The following is a 15,996-nucleotide window of genomic DNA, read 5'->3' as shown; positions in this document are numbered from 1 at the left end:
GCCAAGTAACTAAGTTCTAATCCCAGGGATGTAAGCAAAAGTTCACACAAAGAGACCTTACAGAAGTATCTTTGAAGGGCGGGAGGTGCCTTTTTTGTCCTCCCTGTCAGCTACAACATAGATAGGCATGACTAAGGCTTGAGTAGCCACCAGCCACAAGTCACACACTGAGGATGACAGAGCAGTAAAACATAAGGAATCTTTCTCCCTGAAGAATTATGAAGTCATCCTACCAGCCTCACGCTGTCCACTTTTAACATGTAAGAGAAATAAATTTTAATTATTCAGCATGCTAGCACCATGCTGCTTTTGGTTTTCAGTTCTTTGAAATCCAAACTAATCCTGAATCCTGCCCTCAAAAAGAACTACGTCTCTCATACTACACTCTCTTGCAGATGAGAAGGTGGCCTGGCATCTGCAACTGTAGTTCCAGTCACGTCAATGAGCACAATCCTTAACGACAACAAAGTAGGAAAAGAAAAAAAAGGCAGAAAAAACACTGACAATTCTCTTACGAGAGAAATGTTCTAGAAGAATCCAGGAGAGGTAAACCCTTCCAAATGGAGATCTCGAAATCAGAAGCTACTACTTGGCATGTGTATGAATATGTAATGTACATCCTCCCCCCCTTTTTTTTGTTTTTTTGTTTCTTTAGGGCCGTACCCTGGGCATATGGAAGTTCCCAGGCTAGGGGGCCAATCGGAGCTACAGCCGCTGGCCTACATCACAGCCACAGCCACACAGGATCTGAGCCGCATCTGTGACCTACACCACAGCTCAAGGCAATGCTGGATCCTTAACTCACCAACCGAGGCCGGGGATCGAACCTGAGTCCTCAAGGATACTAATTGGGTTCATTAACCACTGAGCCACGATGGGAACTCCTATACATTCCTTTTTTAAAAGCCTCCTTGTTTTTAACTACACAAATATACACATTTAGTCTTTTTTTTTTTAGGCCCACAAGTGTGGCACATGGAAGTTCCCAGGCTAGGAGTCTAATCAGAGCTGCAGCTGCCAGCCTATGCCACAGCAACATGGGATCCAAGCCATGTCTGTGACATATAACACAGATCATGGCAACACTGGATCCTTAACCCACTGAGCAAGGCCAGGTATTAAACCCATATCCTCATGGATACAAGTCGGGTTTGTTTCTGCTGAGCCACAATGGGAACTTCCACATTTAGTCTTATAGAAACATTCAAACTATATACAGGTTTAGAGTCCAGGGTCTTTGAGTAATTCTGGTCAAGACCAGTACTCCTTAGGCCTGTCACTGTCAGAATATGAAAACCATCAATCCATAGCAACAACTGACCAAATAGGGAAGAGTAGCCGTCTTACTCAGAACCCTGCCCAGACATGAGTCCAAGACAGCAAAAGGCAATAGGAAAGCTATTCAGGCATCACGCAGTATTTCCTCACTGTAGTCTCACCATTGACAGTCTCCCTCCCCTTCTTCCTCCTCCTCCTCCTTCCCTATTAGCCTTACCAAACCAACCCTCAGGGTCAATGGAGCCTCAGTGCTGAGTGGACCTCTGCCGATGCATCACTGCTGAACTGATTTCCATGTTGAAACCTTCATGGCAAGTACTCTCCAGTGTTGTATTTGAGTTTACATAACAGAGAGGATCCCACCAAGATAAATGCTCTGACCAGACCTAAGCCAGAAACACATGCTTCTGCAGGCAAATCAAGTACTCCTACAACGCTGGGCATGTGGATTGCTGAAAATACAGCCAGTCACTTTGTCAGGAAGTGATTTTTTTTTTTTTTTTTTTTTTTTTTTGGCCATACCCCCCATGGCATGTGGAAGTTCCAGGGCCAGAGTCAAACCTGTACCACAGTAGCAACCAGAACCATCACAATAACCACACTAGATCCTTAATCTACTGTGCCACAAGGGAACTCCCAAGAAGCGGCTTATGGACCTCAAGAAGTGCCATTTTCCCTTACCATGACGTAAGTGAGTAAGAGCCCCTCAGCATACTGAGTTCAGTGGGCAGCCTGAGACCCTACCAACCACAGAAGAGTCCAAGGTCCCAGAATATGTATGAGAACAAAGACAGTTTCTCAACCTCAGCATGACTGATATTTTGGGTCAGACAAGTTTATTGCAAAGGGCTGTCTTGTGCATTATACAATGGTCCAAAACACCCGACCTCTACCCACTGGATGCCAGCAGCACCCCTTTTCCAGCAATTGTGACAACCAAAAAAGTCTCCAAATCTTGCCAACTGTCTCCTGGTGGGGGGCAAACTCACATCCAATTGAAAATCGCTGCTCTAACATAATGAGTAGCTTAAGACAACCTAAAATCTCCCAAAAAACCCAAAAAAACAAAAAACAGTTTGAATCTAGCTCCCTGTTGGTATAACTTGGGACTGAGCTGCTGAAAGCCAGGATCTGAAAGAGCAATGCCTCTAGGGCCCAAAAAGGTAATATAAATGAGCAACAGCAAGATTATCTGGATATTAAAAAAAAGAAGGGGTGTTGGGGAGTAGGGGACTGGAGTGAATGGGAGAATATGCTCCTTTTATTTATTTACTTTTTGTCTTTTTAGGGCTGTACCTGCAGCATATGGAGGTTTCCAGGCTAGGGGTCTAACTGGAGCTGCAGCCACCAGCCTACACCACAACCACAGCAACGCAGGATCCAAGTTGTATCTGTGACCTACACCACAGCTCATGGCAACACTGGACACTTAACCCACTAAGTGAGGCCAGGGATCAAACTCCGGTCCTCACAGATACTAGTCGATTTCATTACCACTGAGCCACAGTGGGAACTCCAAATAAGCTTCTTTTAAAGGAATAACCAGATGGTTGTACAACTATAAAATTCATTGAATTTAAAAAAAAAAAAAAAAAGGAATAACCACTACTCAAATGGGGCTGAGTAGTGGCTGATTATGTCAGGCAGGAATATGGTCCACGTTTGCCAGAACTTTTCAATTATCAAGAGAAAAGGAAAGTTCTGTTTCGTTTTTTTGTTTTTTGTTTTTTTTTCTTTTTATGCCACACCTACAGCATATGGAAGTTCCCAGGTTATAGGCTGAACTGGAGCTGCAGCTGAGGCCTATGCCTTAGCTATGGAAACATCGGACCCAAGCCGCACCTGCAACTTACGCTACAGCTTGCAGCAACACCAGATCCTTAACCCACTGAGCCACAATAGAAGCTCCAAATCCCAATTTTTAAACGTTGGCAAGTAATTCAAAATTATTTAGAACACTGTGCAGGCCCAACAAATTTATCTGTGGGCTAAGTCTGGCCTATGGGCCACCAGCTTACAGTTAGTTATATGGAAACTACCTGGGCCCTGTCTCCCAAGATGAAACTTTTTCCACATGCTGAGGGTAAAGCAAAAAAAAAGATGGAACTTTAATTATCTAGTCTGACATGGATCTAACTTCTTTTGTCAGTCTCCCAACCAACAACCTGTATCCCTCTCATATCTCAGTTTCAAAACTAACTTAATTCTCCTACCTCACCCCAAGATTCAGTGATCTTTGTTTTTTCCTCTAATTGTTATAATTGGTTCCTTCCAATCTATGTCTCTTGAGACCAGGCTGCTCTCCATGCTACCCCTGTCCCAGGAGGATCCCTCCAGCACACCTAGCTTTGTCAGTTGATATATCAGCTTGATTCCACACCCTAATTTCCAAGAGGAGAAGTAAACTGAGTCCTAAAACCTAGTCTGAGAGTTCCTGCTGTGGCACAGAGACTACGAACACAACTAAGATCCATGAGGATGCGGGTTCAATCCCTGGCCTTACTCAGTGGGTTAAAGATACTGCATTGCTGTGGCTGTGGTGTAGGTCAGCAGCTTAGATTTGACCACTAGCCTGGGAACTTCTATATGCCTCAAGTGTGGCCCTAAAAAGCAAAAAAAACAAACAAACAAACAAACAAACAAACTTAGTCTGTAAGGATAGGACAAGATTTTATGATTTGGCCCCATCTCTGACAAGTTCCTGCCTTCAGTCCTGCTTTATGGAAAAGCTTTGGATTCGGGGATAGGGAGTTGCGGGAATTCAAATACTGAGTAATCTGGCTACAAGTATATTTGAAAGAAAGAAGTTATGAGATACCATGACTCCGCATTTCTAAGAGGTGAAGTCTCTCTCCAGTCAAAAGATCAGTTCCTGGTATGGGGATGGACTTATTACTAAGCACAAAAAACAATGGGAAAAATCATGAAGAAAAAAGATTTAATAAAAAAAAATCTTTTTTTCTTTGTCTTTTTGCCTTTTCTAGGGCCGCTTCCCACGGTACATGGAGGTTCCCAGGCTAGGGGTCTAAACGGAGCTGTAGCTGCCAGCCCACGCCAGAGCCACAGCAACTCGGGATCCGAGCTGCATCTGCGACCTACACCACAGCTCACAGCAATGCTGGATCCCCATGCCACTGAGCAAGGCCAGGGATGGAACCCGCAACCTCATGGTTCCTCGTCGGGTTCGTTGACCACTGTTGCCACAACAGGAACTCCGAAAAAATCTTTATATGAAAAATTATGTACATGGTGCCCTTTGACTGGGTTATTCTTGGAATTCAATCTGAAACCATCACAGGACCAATGCATAGGCACTCTCAGGTGCTCAGAATCAAGAGTACAAATTCACCAATTCTTTTAGAAAGCAAATGAAGAAATTTGAAACAGTTTAATTCTTTAGACACAGGGATTTCTTATATAATTCTATCCTAATAAAATATGAAAAAACTCTGAAAATGATTTATACACAAAGGTTTCCCATAGCCACATTATTTTTTTATATTTTTGTCTTTTCTAGGGTCATTCCCTCAGCATATGGAGGTTCCCAGGCCAGGAGTCAAATTGGAGCTGAAGCTGTCAGCTTACGCCAGGGCCATAGCAACGCAGGTTCCAAGCTTCGTCTGTGACCTACACCACAGCTCATGGCAACGCCAGATCCTTAGCCCACTGAGCAAGGCCAGGGATTGAACCCACAACTTCATGGTTCCTAGTCGGATTCGTTAACCACTGAGCCACGACGGGAACTCCTAGCCACATTATTTTTAATAATATTACAAGACACTAACTATATGCCAGAAGCACTATATGTACATTGTTTAATTTATTCCTCACAACCATCTTTTCAGATAGGTACAATCAATAGTCCCATTTCACAAATAAGAAAACTAAAGCAACAGTTAACTATCTCCTTAAGGTCAACAGCTCCTGGATGGTAAAACTGGAATCAAACCCAGGAGCCTGTGATCTTAACCACTGTGTTACATTTCCTGGAAACTACTTATGTGTCCCAAACCATGTTTTCTAAGAATAACTGATAAAAGGGATTAAATATTAATTTTTAAAAAATATAGTTTATAAACCACAAAGAGTTTGATCTTAAGAGTACTTTATATACATATATATATATATCTTTTTTTTTTTTTTTTTTTTTTGGTCTTTTTGCCTTTTCTAGGGCCACTCCCGCGGCATACGGAGGTTCCCAGGCTAGGGGTCTAATTGGAGCTATAGCCGCCACCGGCCTATGCCAGAGCCACAGCAACGTGGGATCCGAGCCACATCTGCAATCTACCCCACAGCTCACAGCAACGCCAGATCCTTAACCCACTGAGCAAGGCCAGGGATCGAACCTGCAACCTCATGGTTCCTAGTCAGATTCGTTAACCGCTGTGCCACGACGGGAACTCCCAAGTGTACTTTTTTAAAAAATGATGGATAAGCACAGAAAAAAAAATACTGAAAGGTAGTTCACAGAAAAAGTAACAAAAGTTCTCTGGGAGATAAAATCAGGGGTGATTTTTAACTTTCTTTTTTCTTTTTTTTCATCCTTTTAGCGCTGCACCTGTAGCATATGTAAGTTCCCAAGCTAGGGGTCAAATGGGAGCTGTAATTGCTGGCTGGTCTACACCACAGCCACAGCAATGCAGGATCTGAGCCACATCTGCAACCTACACCACAGCTCATGGCAACGCCGGATTCTTAACCCACTGAGCAAGGCCAGGGATCAAACCCACATCCTCCAGATACTAGTCAGGTTCATTCATTAACTGCTGCACCACAACAGGAATTCCTTAACTTTCTTTTTTCTATTTTTTTTTTGGGGGGGGGCATTTTTTTATAACAGCCTATGCATTATATTTTAATTTAAAAAAAAAGACAAATACTACTAAAATTGTTTCTTTTGAAGAACATTTCACAAGGAGAGAAATCCATAATATACTTATGTTTAAAAAGCAGAATATAATGTGCAAAGTATTGTTCTAATTCCACATAACAGAAAGAAATGAAGATGCAACTGAATTATTAAAAGTGCTCATTTCTTGGTGGTAGATTATAGGTGATTTGAGGCCAATTTAATTTTCTCCTTAATGAATGTGTTTTATAATCAGAAAATTATCCCCTTTTTCAGAGAACTCAGTCAGGTAGGATTCCCCAAGCAAAACCCTATCAGATAATCAGCTGAGTACCCACCTTCCCTCCGCCCAGGGGTTTCTGTGGAGGCGCTCCCTTTAACATCTGTCTTTAATAAATTCCCTAGAGTCAGGAGGCACAGCATATTGTACAATCCTTTATTGCTAACTCCAAGGTACTTTCAGTCTATTTTTAACACTGTGGATAAACTACACATACTGCCAAAGCTTTTGCAAGCAAAGATACGGAAAGAACAGAGTATAATTAAGTGCCTCTGGCAGCACAGTGCTAAGGAACACAGGGATTTCTGGCCACTTCTCAGCTAAAACACTAGCTTTACTAGACCAAGTTCACAATATTCTCTCCCTTTCAGCAATTTCACACAGAATTCCTCCTTACTACCTCATAAGAGAAAAAGGAAAATAAAGACAGATACACTGGAATCACTCAGGTCCTGTTCTGAGAAACCCAAATACAGGGTAGAAGCCACCTTCCTCGCTGACCGCAGACAGAGCTTGTTTACAAAGTCAGTGTAAAGAAATCTGAAACACCAATGGGAAAAAGCCATTTTGGTGTGGTGCCTGCTGCTCAGAATGGGCTGCAAATTGCGGCAGCAGCAGGAGGGAAGGGTTCTGCTGTGAGCCTGAGGGATAAAATGCCTTGGGACCATCACAGTCTAGAGAAGCCCATTTCCTCACTGATGGCTTTACACTGGTTTAGGAGTAAAAGCTGGGAAACAAAATAACTTTTTTTTTCAGAGCAGCAGAATAAAGGGCTCAGCACTGAGGGTTTTCTCCTGTGCTAAGTTACAACCAGTGATGCTGACACCAATCAAAACACCTGACAAGACATGCACCAACCTGTCACATAGACTGGGGAGCAGAACTCAGGGACAGCCAAGAGTGGAAGGAATGTGAGGCACCAAAAGCCACAAACATTTTCAAACTTCCCCGATCACCATCCTTCACCCTTATTTATCTCAGGAAAAAAATGACTTGTGAGATTAATTCTTCAATAGGTGAGATACCACTCTTTCCCCACAAAAAAGCAAAATATGCTATTCAAATATGAAGTATCATTAGCATTAAAAAAGTAACCCCTGCAGTTCCCGTCGTGGTTCAGCCGTTAAGGAGCCCCACTAGCATCCATGAGGATGCCGCTTCAATCCCTAGCCTCAGCAGTGGGTTGAGGATCCGGCATTGCCGTGAGCTGAGGTGTAGGTCACGGACGCAGCTCGGATCCAGTGTTGCTGTGGCTGTGGCGTAAGCCGGTGACTACAGCTCCAATTGGACCCCTAGCTTGGGAACCTCTGCATGCCGTGGGTGCGGCCCTAAAAAGACAAAAAAAAAAGTAACCCCCACCCCCACACATACTCCTCCGACTAAACCCTCAGACTTACACATGCAGGCGGCAGCGAGGAGACGGCAGGCCAGGTACGGGGGCTCACAGGTGGGAAAGGAGGGCTGGATGATGTAGTTGGCGAAGGTGATAGCAATGATGGCCTGACTGGTGGGCTCAACAATTAGCAGAGAGGCCCAGAGGCGGATAAAGGCAATGAAGCCTCCAAAGGCCTCAAGAATATAAGCATAGCTGGCCCCAGACTTGGTGATGGTGGTCCCCAGTTCGGCATAGCAAAGGGCACCCACAACAGAGAAAAGCCCACCAATGGCCCATACGACCAGTGACAACCCATAGGAAGCAGTGTAGACCAGCACGCCCTTGGGTGAGACAAAGATTCCTGAGCCGATCATGTTGCCCACCACCAGGCTGATCCCATTCAGCAGAGAGATCTCTTTCTTCAGCTGCATAGCTTCTGCGGACTGCTGAGGTAGCATGCTGACATCTTCCTCCTCCCTGGGCTGGCCGGCCTTAGGAATAAGATGGTACGTGGGTTGGGGGCTCTCCAGCTCCCCGGCTTCCATGGCAATTGGTTCCTTCACACCTGTGTTTACTCTGGCCTGGTAAAGAATATAAGTATGTCAGTGTAGGGTAGGAGCTGATAAGGCTCTAGTTTAGACCTGCGAGGCAGGCAGGTTTCCCTGCCCACCTCTTGTGTGGGGACAGCATGAGTCATACACAGGCCTAAAGACAATAAGCCTGTCTCATTCTCACTATAGGACAGAGAAATGGAGGCAGGCTGACCTCCACAGCTCCCCAAAAAAGATAACATGCTCAGGCATGATATGAGGGTGACTTCCAACAAGAGGTACCTGGCTTGACACCCAGGGTAGGCGGGCATTGGGTTTAGCCATAGCATGGATTCTCCCTCAGATGTAGATTTTGCTCTTTTCTTACCAACTCAAAACTGGCACACCTGCCCTGCAGAGAAGACCAGAGTGCCAGCACCAGGGTCACAGCCCTAGCCAGTCTGTTGGGCATCTCAGTTTCCATACCCACGGATCTCCACCCAAACATCAACAGCCAGAAGTGGAGAGGTCTGGAGCTACTCTCAAGCCAGCAAAGAACATGAACAGGTGGTGGGAAGTGCTAGGAAGATGCTGAGACAAGGGCATATGTTTACTGCAGAGACTGGACCAAGGAGAGAACCTCCATGAAAACACACCTGGGTGTTGCTGTGTCCTCAACTCCCACCTGACTTCCCACATTGCTACTTGCCCACTCAACAGTTTGTTCCAATGTGCCCCGAAAAGAGGGATAATATAACAAGACCAGAGGGCCCCCTAATGTGGGACTCTTTTGCTATTGGCTTATTTGCTTTCCTCTTCTCACAATAACCTGGGGATACAAAAAGATTCCCACAAAACAGGACCCAGGACTCTTGACATCCAATCAAAGCCATAAGGCTTCTTGAGTTCCCATGTGGCACAGTGAGTTAAGGATCTGGCATTATCACTGCTGTGGCTCAGATTCAACCCTTGGCCCAGAAACTTCCACGTGTTGTGGGTGCAGTCAAAAAAAGGGGGGGCTTCTCTTGGAGTTCCCGTTGTGGTGCAGAAGAAACGAATCCAACTAGGAACCATGAGGTTGCAGGTTTGATCCCTGGCCTTGCTCAGGGGGTTAAGGATACGGTGTTGCCGTGAGCTGTGGTGTAGGTTGCAGACGAGGCTCCGATCTGGCATTGCTGTGGCTGTGGCATAGACCAGCGGCTACAGATCCAATTGGACCCCCAGCCTGGGAACCTCCATATGCTGCAGGTGTGGCCCTATCAACAAAAAACAAAAAACAAATGAACAAAAAAAGGCTTCTCTTATCCACGTATCTGGCATGGGAAGGCATCCTGTAGGGAAATGGTGAGCACGCACATGTGTACACATACATTACTATTATTACTACCACTACTACTACTTTTGGATTAGCATTGGTCCCGTCCATTAACCTCAAGAAAGTTGGATTCCACACCAACTTACCTATGAAGGATTCAGAATCTGTCAGAGGAAGACAAGCACCTTCCTGACCCTGCACACAGCAGGGCCATGTCCCTCCAATATCTGTGCCCTAGGAATGGGGAATTCAGATCCCCAACTCCTTCCTCATCTCCAGGAGAAAGGAACCTGGTAGGCTATTTAATTCCCACTCAGTTGTCAGTCCTTTAAGGTCACAGAGGTTACTTCCAGAACTAAGAATGGGATCAGTACATCATCTTCCCAGAAGCTTCTCATCTAGTCAACAGTGAATCTTGCCTCATGGAGCTCAAAGCAAGGGAACCACAGTCACTCAAGAGTGAGTAGTTCTCAGGAAAATTCCAATCTGCACAGGCCCCCTGCCCCCAAACGCCTCCCTTACCTGTCACAGTCCCCTTTTGGAGTCTAGGCCTGCGCCCAAGTGAAAAAGTTTCTCTGGGGCCATTAATAAGCCTTCTCCCACTCCCAGAAACGTTGAACCAGCCTACCTCTGCTTACTATGAGGACTGGCTCTAAGGCGGCAAAGCTTTCCTTTCACTCCTGGCACCATGCCATGCATGTTACTCTATGCAGGCACATGGGGAAATGTTTGTTTTCACATGTCTATTGGGTGAGTCCAGCCAAGCATGAAAACAAAACCAGGAAACACCTGAGGAGCCTATAGTCCTATGTAAGAGTCAGGTGCAGGGTCTTCATTCATCAGTGAGTGTTTCCATGTGCATGCTCAATACATGTTAATAAAACCTGGTTGGTGTTCTGTTGTTAATTTGTCTTCTGTCAGTGTAATTTACACGCCCCAGCCAGAGAACCTAAGATGGGTAGAGGGAAAAGGGATTTTCCCCTCCCTTACATTCCTTAAAAAAAAAACTCAGTACAAAGAGACTTAGGTTGGCCTTTCTTTTTTTGTTTTTTTGGTTTTTTTTAGGGCCGAACCTGTGGCATATGGAGGTTCGCAGGCTAGGGGTCGAATCAGAGCTACAGCTGCCAGCCTACACCACAGCCACAGCCACGCCAGATCCAAGCCACGTTTGTGACCACACCACAGCTCACAGGAACCCTGGATCCTTAACCCACTGAGCAAGGACAGGGATCGAACCTACAACCTCATGGTTCTAGTCAGATTCCTTTCTGCTGCGCCAATACAGGAACTTCTAGGTTGCCCTTTCCACTGAGCTCAATATGGAGGCAAGCAACGAAAAGCCTTCCCCTATTCATCAGACCCTAGCTGGTGGGGAGGGGAGATCGGGCTCCCAGGTATTCTTTTTTAACTTTTTTTTTTTTTTTGCTTTTTGGGGCCCATCCATATACGGAGGTTCCCAGGCTAGGGGTTGAATCAGAGCAACAGCTGCCAGCCTATGCCACAGCCATTGCAACGAGAGATCTGAGCCACATTCTTGTCTGTGACCCACACCACAGTTCACGGCAACACGGGGTCCCAACTCACTGAGCGAGGCCAGGGATAGAACCCGCATCTTCATGTGGGTTTGTTTCCGTTGTGCCACAATGAGAACTCCTCTTTTTGAACTTTTGATACCAAATATATGTGCTTTCTATACATCAAACAATTCTCAACTCCCAGCAGATCTGGTATCTTCCATAGTTTAACCAACTCTAACATCTACCTGGAGACAGCAACAGATTCCCCAGATTAAGGACTCAACCTATAAAACAGCCACCCTCCAATTTGAGATGCCAAGTCACAAGTCCTGTGCTTCTGACCATCCAGCTATAAATCGGAGGTTCCCACTACACCCTCTTTAGGTTCAATTAATTTGCTAAAGCTGAGCACAGAACTCAGGAAAACAGTTTACTTACTAGATTACCAGTTTGGTATAAAGGACATAATTTAGGAATAATAAGATGGAAGGGTCAGGCAAGGTATGGGGAAGGGGCATAGGAAGCTTTCTAAAACCCATCCCTTTTGGGCTCTTTATGGAGGCTTCATCACAAAGCATAGCTGATCAAATCACTGACCATTGGTGACTGATTCAACCTCCAGCCCCTCTCCCCTCCCACAAAGTCAGACCTGAACTAAAAGTCCCAACCCTCTAATCACAGGGTTGGTTCCCCTGGCAAGCAGCCCCTATCCTTAGAGGATCTAGATGCTTTCGAAAAATCACCTCATTAACATAAACTCAGGTGTGCTGAAAGAAGCTTACCACATAAATAACAAAAGACATCCATTTCACCTTTATTGATCTGGAGCTATTTCAGGAAATGGGAACAAAACTAATGTTATAACAAAAGACGCCGCTATGATTCTTATTAGAAAATTACAGGAGCTGTGTGCCAGGAATGGTGGACAAAGACCAAATATATATTTAATCACAGTATCACAGGAAGGGAAAAAAAGAGGTATGCTCATTTCACTGGAAAATTTAAAAACAGTAAGAAATGTAATTACTTTGACTTTTTCTTTTTCGGCCTTGCAGCAGCATATGGAGTTAGTACTCCAGCCAGGGATCAGATCTGAGCCATAATTGTGACCGATGCTGCAGCTGTGGCAACGCCAGATCCCTAACCCATACTGTTTGGGCCAGATATGGAACAGAACCTGAGTCCCAGCACTCCAGAGACGCTACCGATCCCATTGCACCAGAGCAGGAACTCCTGCCTTGACTTCTAACTTCCATTTAAGATGTAGAAAGCTGGGGTACATCACTTCCACTCCAATGACAATAAAAAGCTGGATAATCTACAAAATCACAACTTTTCTTTTCTTTTCTTTTTTTTTTTTTGTCTTTTGTTGTTATTGTTGCTATTTCTTGGGCCGCTCCCGCAGCATATGGAGGTTCCCAGGCTAGGGGTTGAATCGGAGCTGTAGCCACCGGCCTACACCAGAGCCACAGCAACACGGGATCCGAGCCGTGTCTGCAACCTACACCACAGCTCACGGCAACGCCGGATCGTTAACCTACTGAGCAAGGGCAGGGACCGAACCCGCAACCTCATGGTTCCTAGTCGGATTCGTTAACCACTGCGCCACGACAGGAACTCCACAACTTTTCTTGAAGTCAGTAAGGAGCTGAGGTTACAAGCCAACCAACCAGATGCAGAGATGCAAGCTCTGGCTTAACTATGGTGGATGGAGAACAACGGAACCACCATACAGGCAAGAAAGAATTCAGGGACAATTTTTAATGAATTACTAAAGGTTAAGTGTGGGTTATCAAGAGACACTCAGAGATATTTCTCCAGTGAGACCTCATGGGTGTTCACAAGAAATACTAAGCTAGAGAAAGCCTCTCAGGAGTGCTGCCCTGGAGAAGGAAAGCAGTCACTGCTCTGGAAAAAACACAAAGATCTATCTGCTCCAGTCTCTAAAGAATAAAAATCTTAAGCCCCTGGCTAAAGCGCAAACCCCATCTCTCCCAACAGCTGGGATAGTGTGAAAGAAAAATAAAACAACCCTCTATGCCTGGCGGGGAGAAAGGAAATTCTGGTCCAGACCATTAGAGATGGCAGGCTCACCCAGAAACATCCACCCACCAGACCTGGGGAAACAGGGCCTGCCCAAGGCTGAGGCTAAACCAAAACAACAGAGAAGCCCTCTACCACTCCCTCAAACCAGGTTAGCAAGCACCCAGCAACAAGGCGCTGGTAGACTGTGCACAGAGGCACAGGTGCACAAAGACCTAAAGCTGAGGGTAGAGCATAAACGCACAAAAATCCACCCTCAGGGCAAGGAAACACCAGAGGAATGTGGAGCCACTGATGCACATAAGGTAACCATAGCAACAACAAAATCCAAATCCAAATCCAACTCATATCCTGACTCAAACTCTCACATTAACAGGCTAGCAAAAGAAAGTGTACCCATTTCCTAAAATAAAGACTATATACGTCAACCCATGTATTACATCTGCGAGTTTCCATTGTGGCTCAGCGGAAACAAATCTGACTAGCATCCATATATTACATCTGACAACCAATGACAAATCACAAGCAACGCAAAAAAGCAAGAACAACCCACTATCAAGAGGCAAATTAATCAGCAGGACAAGACTTTGAGATGATCCAGACATTAGAACTGGACACAGAATTTAAAATAACTATGATTAATATATTAAAGGTTCTAATGGAAAAGTTGGACAGCATATAAGTACAGATGTGAAATTTCAGCAAAAAAATGAAAACCGTAAGAGTCAAAATGTGAAAAAAAAAAACAAAAACAAAAAACAGAACAGAGCATCTAAGAGGTATAGGACACTATCAAATGCTCTGAGGTAAACAGATATAGGATCTCAGTTTCCAGACCAGGGACTGAATGCAGGCCACAGTGGTGAAAGTGCTGAGTCAGAACCACTAGACCACCAGGGAACTCCTTTTTTTCGCTTGTTTTAATTGCCTTAGAACATAACTGACTACCTAAAGCAAAAATAGTAGCAATGCATTGTTAATTTCTAGCATATGTAAAACTAAAATGTACAACAAGAGCACAAAGAAATATAAATTTTAAAAAATAATTTTAGGACTGACGATCGCAAGCTTGATGTGTTTGAAAACAAAAGACAGTTTGTAGGACCGACGGATCCGAGCGCAGAGAGGTGGAGAGATTCGGGAGACTTGCAAGAGTGCTAATGCGTTCCTGCAGATCTAGGTGGTGGGTATACAGATATTCAATACTCAGTGTACTATTCAAAAAAATAATAATAATAATAATAATAATTTTAAAAATATAAAAAAACAATAGCACAAAAATAGGAAAGATTTGAGAGTTACACTGCTGTAAAGTCCTTACATGTGAAAATGAAGTAATATTATTTAGCGGTAGACTATGATTAATTAAAAGATGTGGGGAGTTCCCATTGTGGCTCAGTGGTAATGACCTGACTGGTATCCATGAGGACTCGGGTTCAATCCCTGGCCTCCCTCAGTGGATTAAGCATCCTGTGTTGCCATCAGCCTTGGTGTAGGTCAAACAAGGCTCGGACCCCACGTTGCTGTGTCTGTGGCATAGGGCGGCAACTGTAGCTCTGATTCAACCCTGAGCCTGGGAACTTCATATGCTGAAAGAAAAAAAAAAAAAAGATTCATATTGTAGTTTCCATTGTGGCACTTCAGGATCAGCAGTGTCTTGGGAACACTGGGACACAGATTTGATTCCTGGCCCTAGTGTTGCCACAGGTGCGGCTTAGGTCGCAACTGCAGCTTGGATCTGATCCCTGACTGGGAGCTCCACATGCTGAGGTGCAGCCAAAAAAGGGATAAAAAAAAAAGATGTACATTGTGAAACAAGGGCAACCACTAAAAAATTAAAAGAGGTATAAATACAACCCCTAGCCTGGGAACCTCCATATGCCCTGGGTGCAGCTCTGGGAGAAAAAAAAAAAAGACAAAGAAATGAGGTATAGGAGTGCCCCTCATGGCGCAGCAGAAACGAATCTGACAGGAACCATGAGGTTGTGGGTTCGATCCCTGGCCTCGCTCAGCGGGTTAAGGATCCAGCGTTGCCATGAGCTGTGGTGTAGGTTGCAGACGTGGCTTGGATCCCATGCTGCTGCGGATGTGGTGTAGGCCAGCAGCTACAGCTCCAATTAGACCCCTAGCCTGGGAACCTCCATCTGCTGCGGGGGCGGCCCTAAAAAAAGGCAAAACAAAACCAGAAAAATAGAGGTATAAATAATAAGTCAACAGTGGAGATAAAACAGATCACAATAAATACTCAATCCCAAAGTAGGTAGAAAAAAGAAGCAAAGAATATACGAAACAAACAGAATAGAGAAAACAACTAGCAAGGTGGCATTTTTTTTGCTGGGGGGGGCCACATCTGTGGCATGTGGAAGTTCCCAGGCCAGGGACTGAACCCTCACCACAGCAGTGACCCAAGCCACAAAGCCAGATCACCAGTCCTTAACCTGCTGAGCCACACGGAAACTCTAAAGACTGATTGATAGATCTGAAAGGAAAAATAGACAAATCCACAATTATAGTTGGAGACCTCAACTCACCACTGTTGGTCAATGATAGAACAAGTAGACATAAAGTCAGCAAGGATCTAGAACACCTGAAAATGGAATGTTCTCACATAGTTCTTATCTAAAATTAGGTGAACTCTGAGAAAAAAGACTGGAATAGAGCTTATCTCCATGCAGGAAATGGGGGAAAATCAGGGGTGGGAGAGAGCCTTACAAAAGGGAAAAACACAGCTTTGGCACCTCAAGTTTCACATGAGAATACCAACCTTACTATCCACTGAGTTGGTTGGCATCCGAGCACAGTTAGAAAC

At 44.7% G+C, this 15,996-nt stretch overlaps 1 protein-coding gene across 7 annotated transcripts in view; it reads right to left on the bottom strand.

Annotated features, from left to right (window-relative positions):
• The window catches only part of SLC7A6 (solute carrier family 7 member 6), a 41,358-nt gene that overhangs the window by 19,162 nt on the left and 6,200 nt on the right, over positions 1–15,996 (bottom strand). For 6 of the 7 annotated variants that reach the window (XM_021094156.1, XM_021094151.1, XM_021094155.1 and 3 more), the window contains one exon: positions 7,805–8,363. In XM_021094156.1, coding sequence (XP_020949815.1) covers positions 7,805–8,327 — 523 coding nt within the window. In that variant the 5' untranslated portion in view covers positions 8,328–8,363. Of the gene's footprint in view, positions 1–7,804; positions 8,364–9,773; positions 10,711–15,996 lie in introns of those variants that run through there. The other variant, XM_021094157.1, reaches the window with a different exon arrangement.

Source organism: Sus scrofa, chromosome 6, assembly GCF_000003025.6.
Source record: "Sus scrofa isolate TJ Tabasco breed Duroc chromosome 6, Sscrofa11.1, whole genome shotgun sequence".
Taxonomy (NCBI): domain Eukaryota; kingdom Metazoa; phylum Chordata; class Mammalia; order Artiodactyla; family Suidae; genus Sus; species Sus scrofa.
The sequence above is the reverse complement of the archived record's forward strand: the minus strand, read 5'-3'. Positions and strand labels throughout refer to the sequence as shown.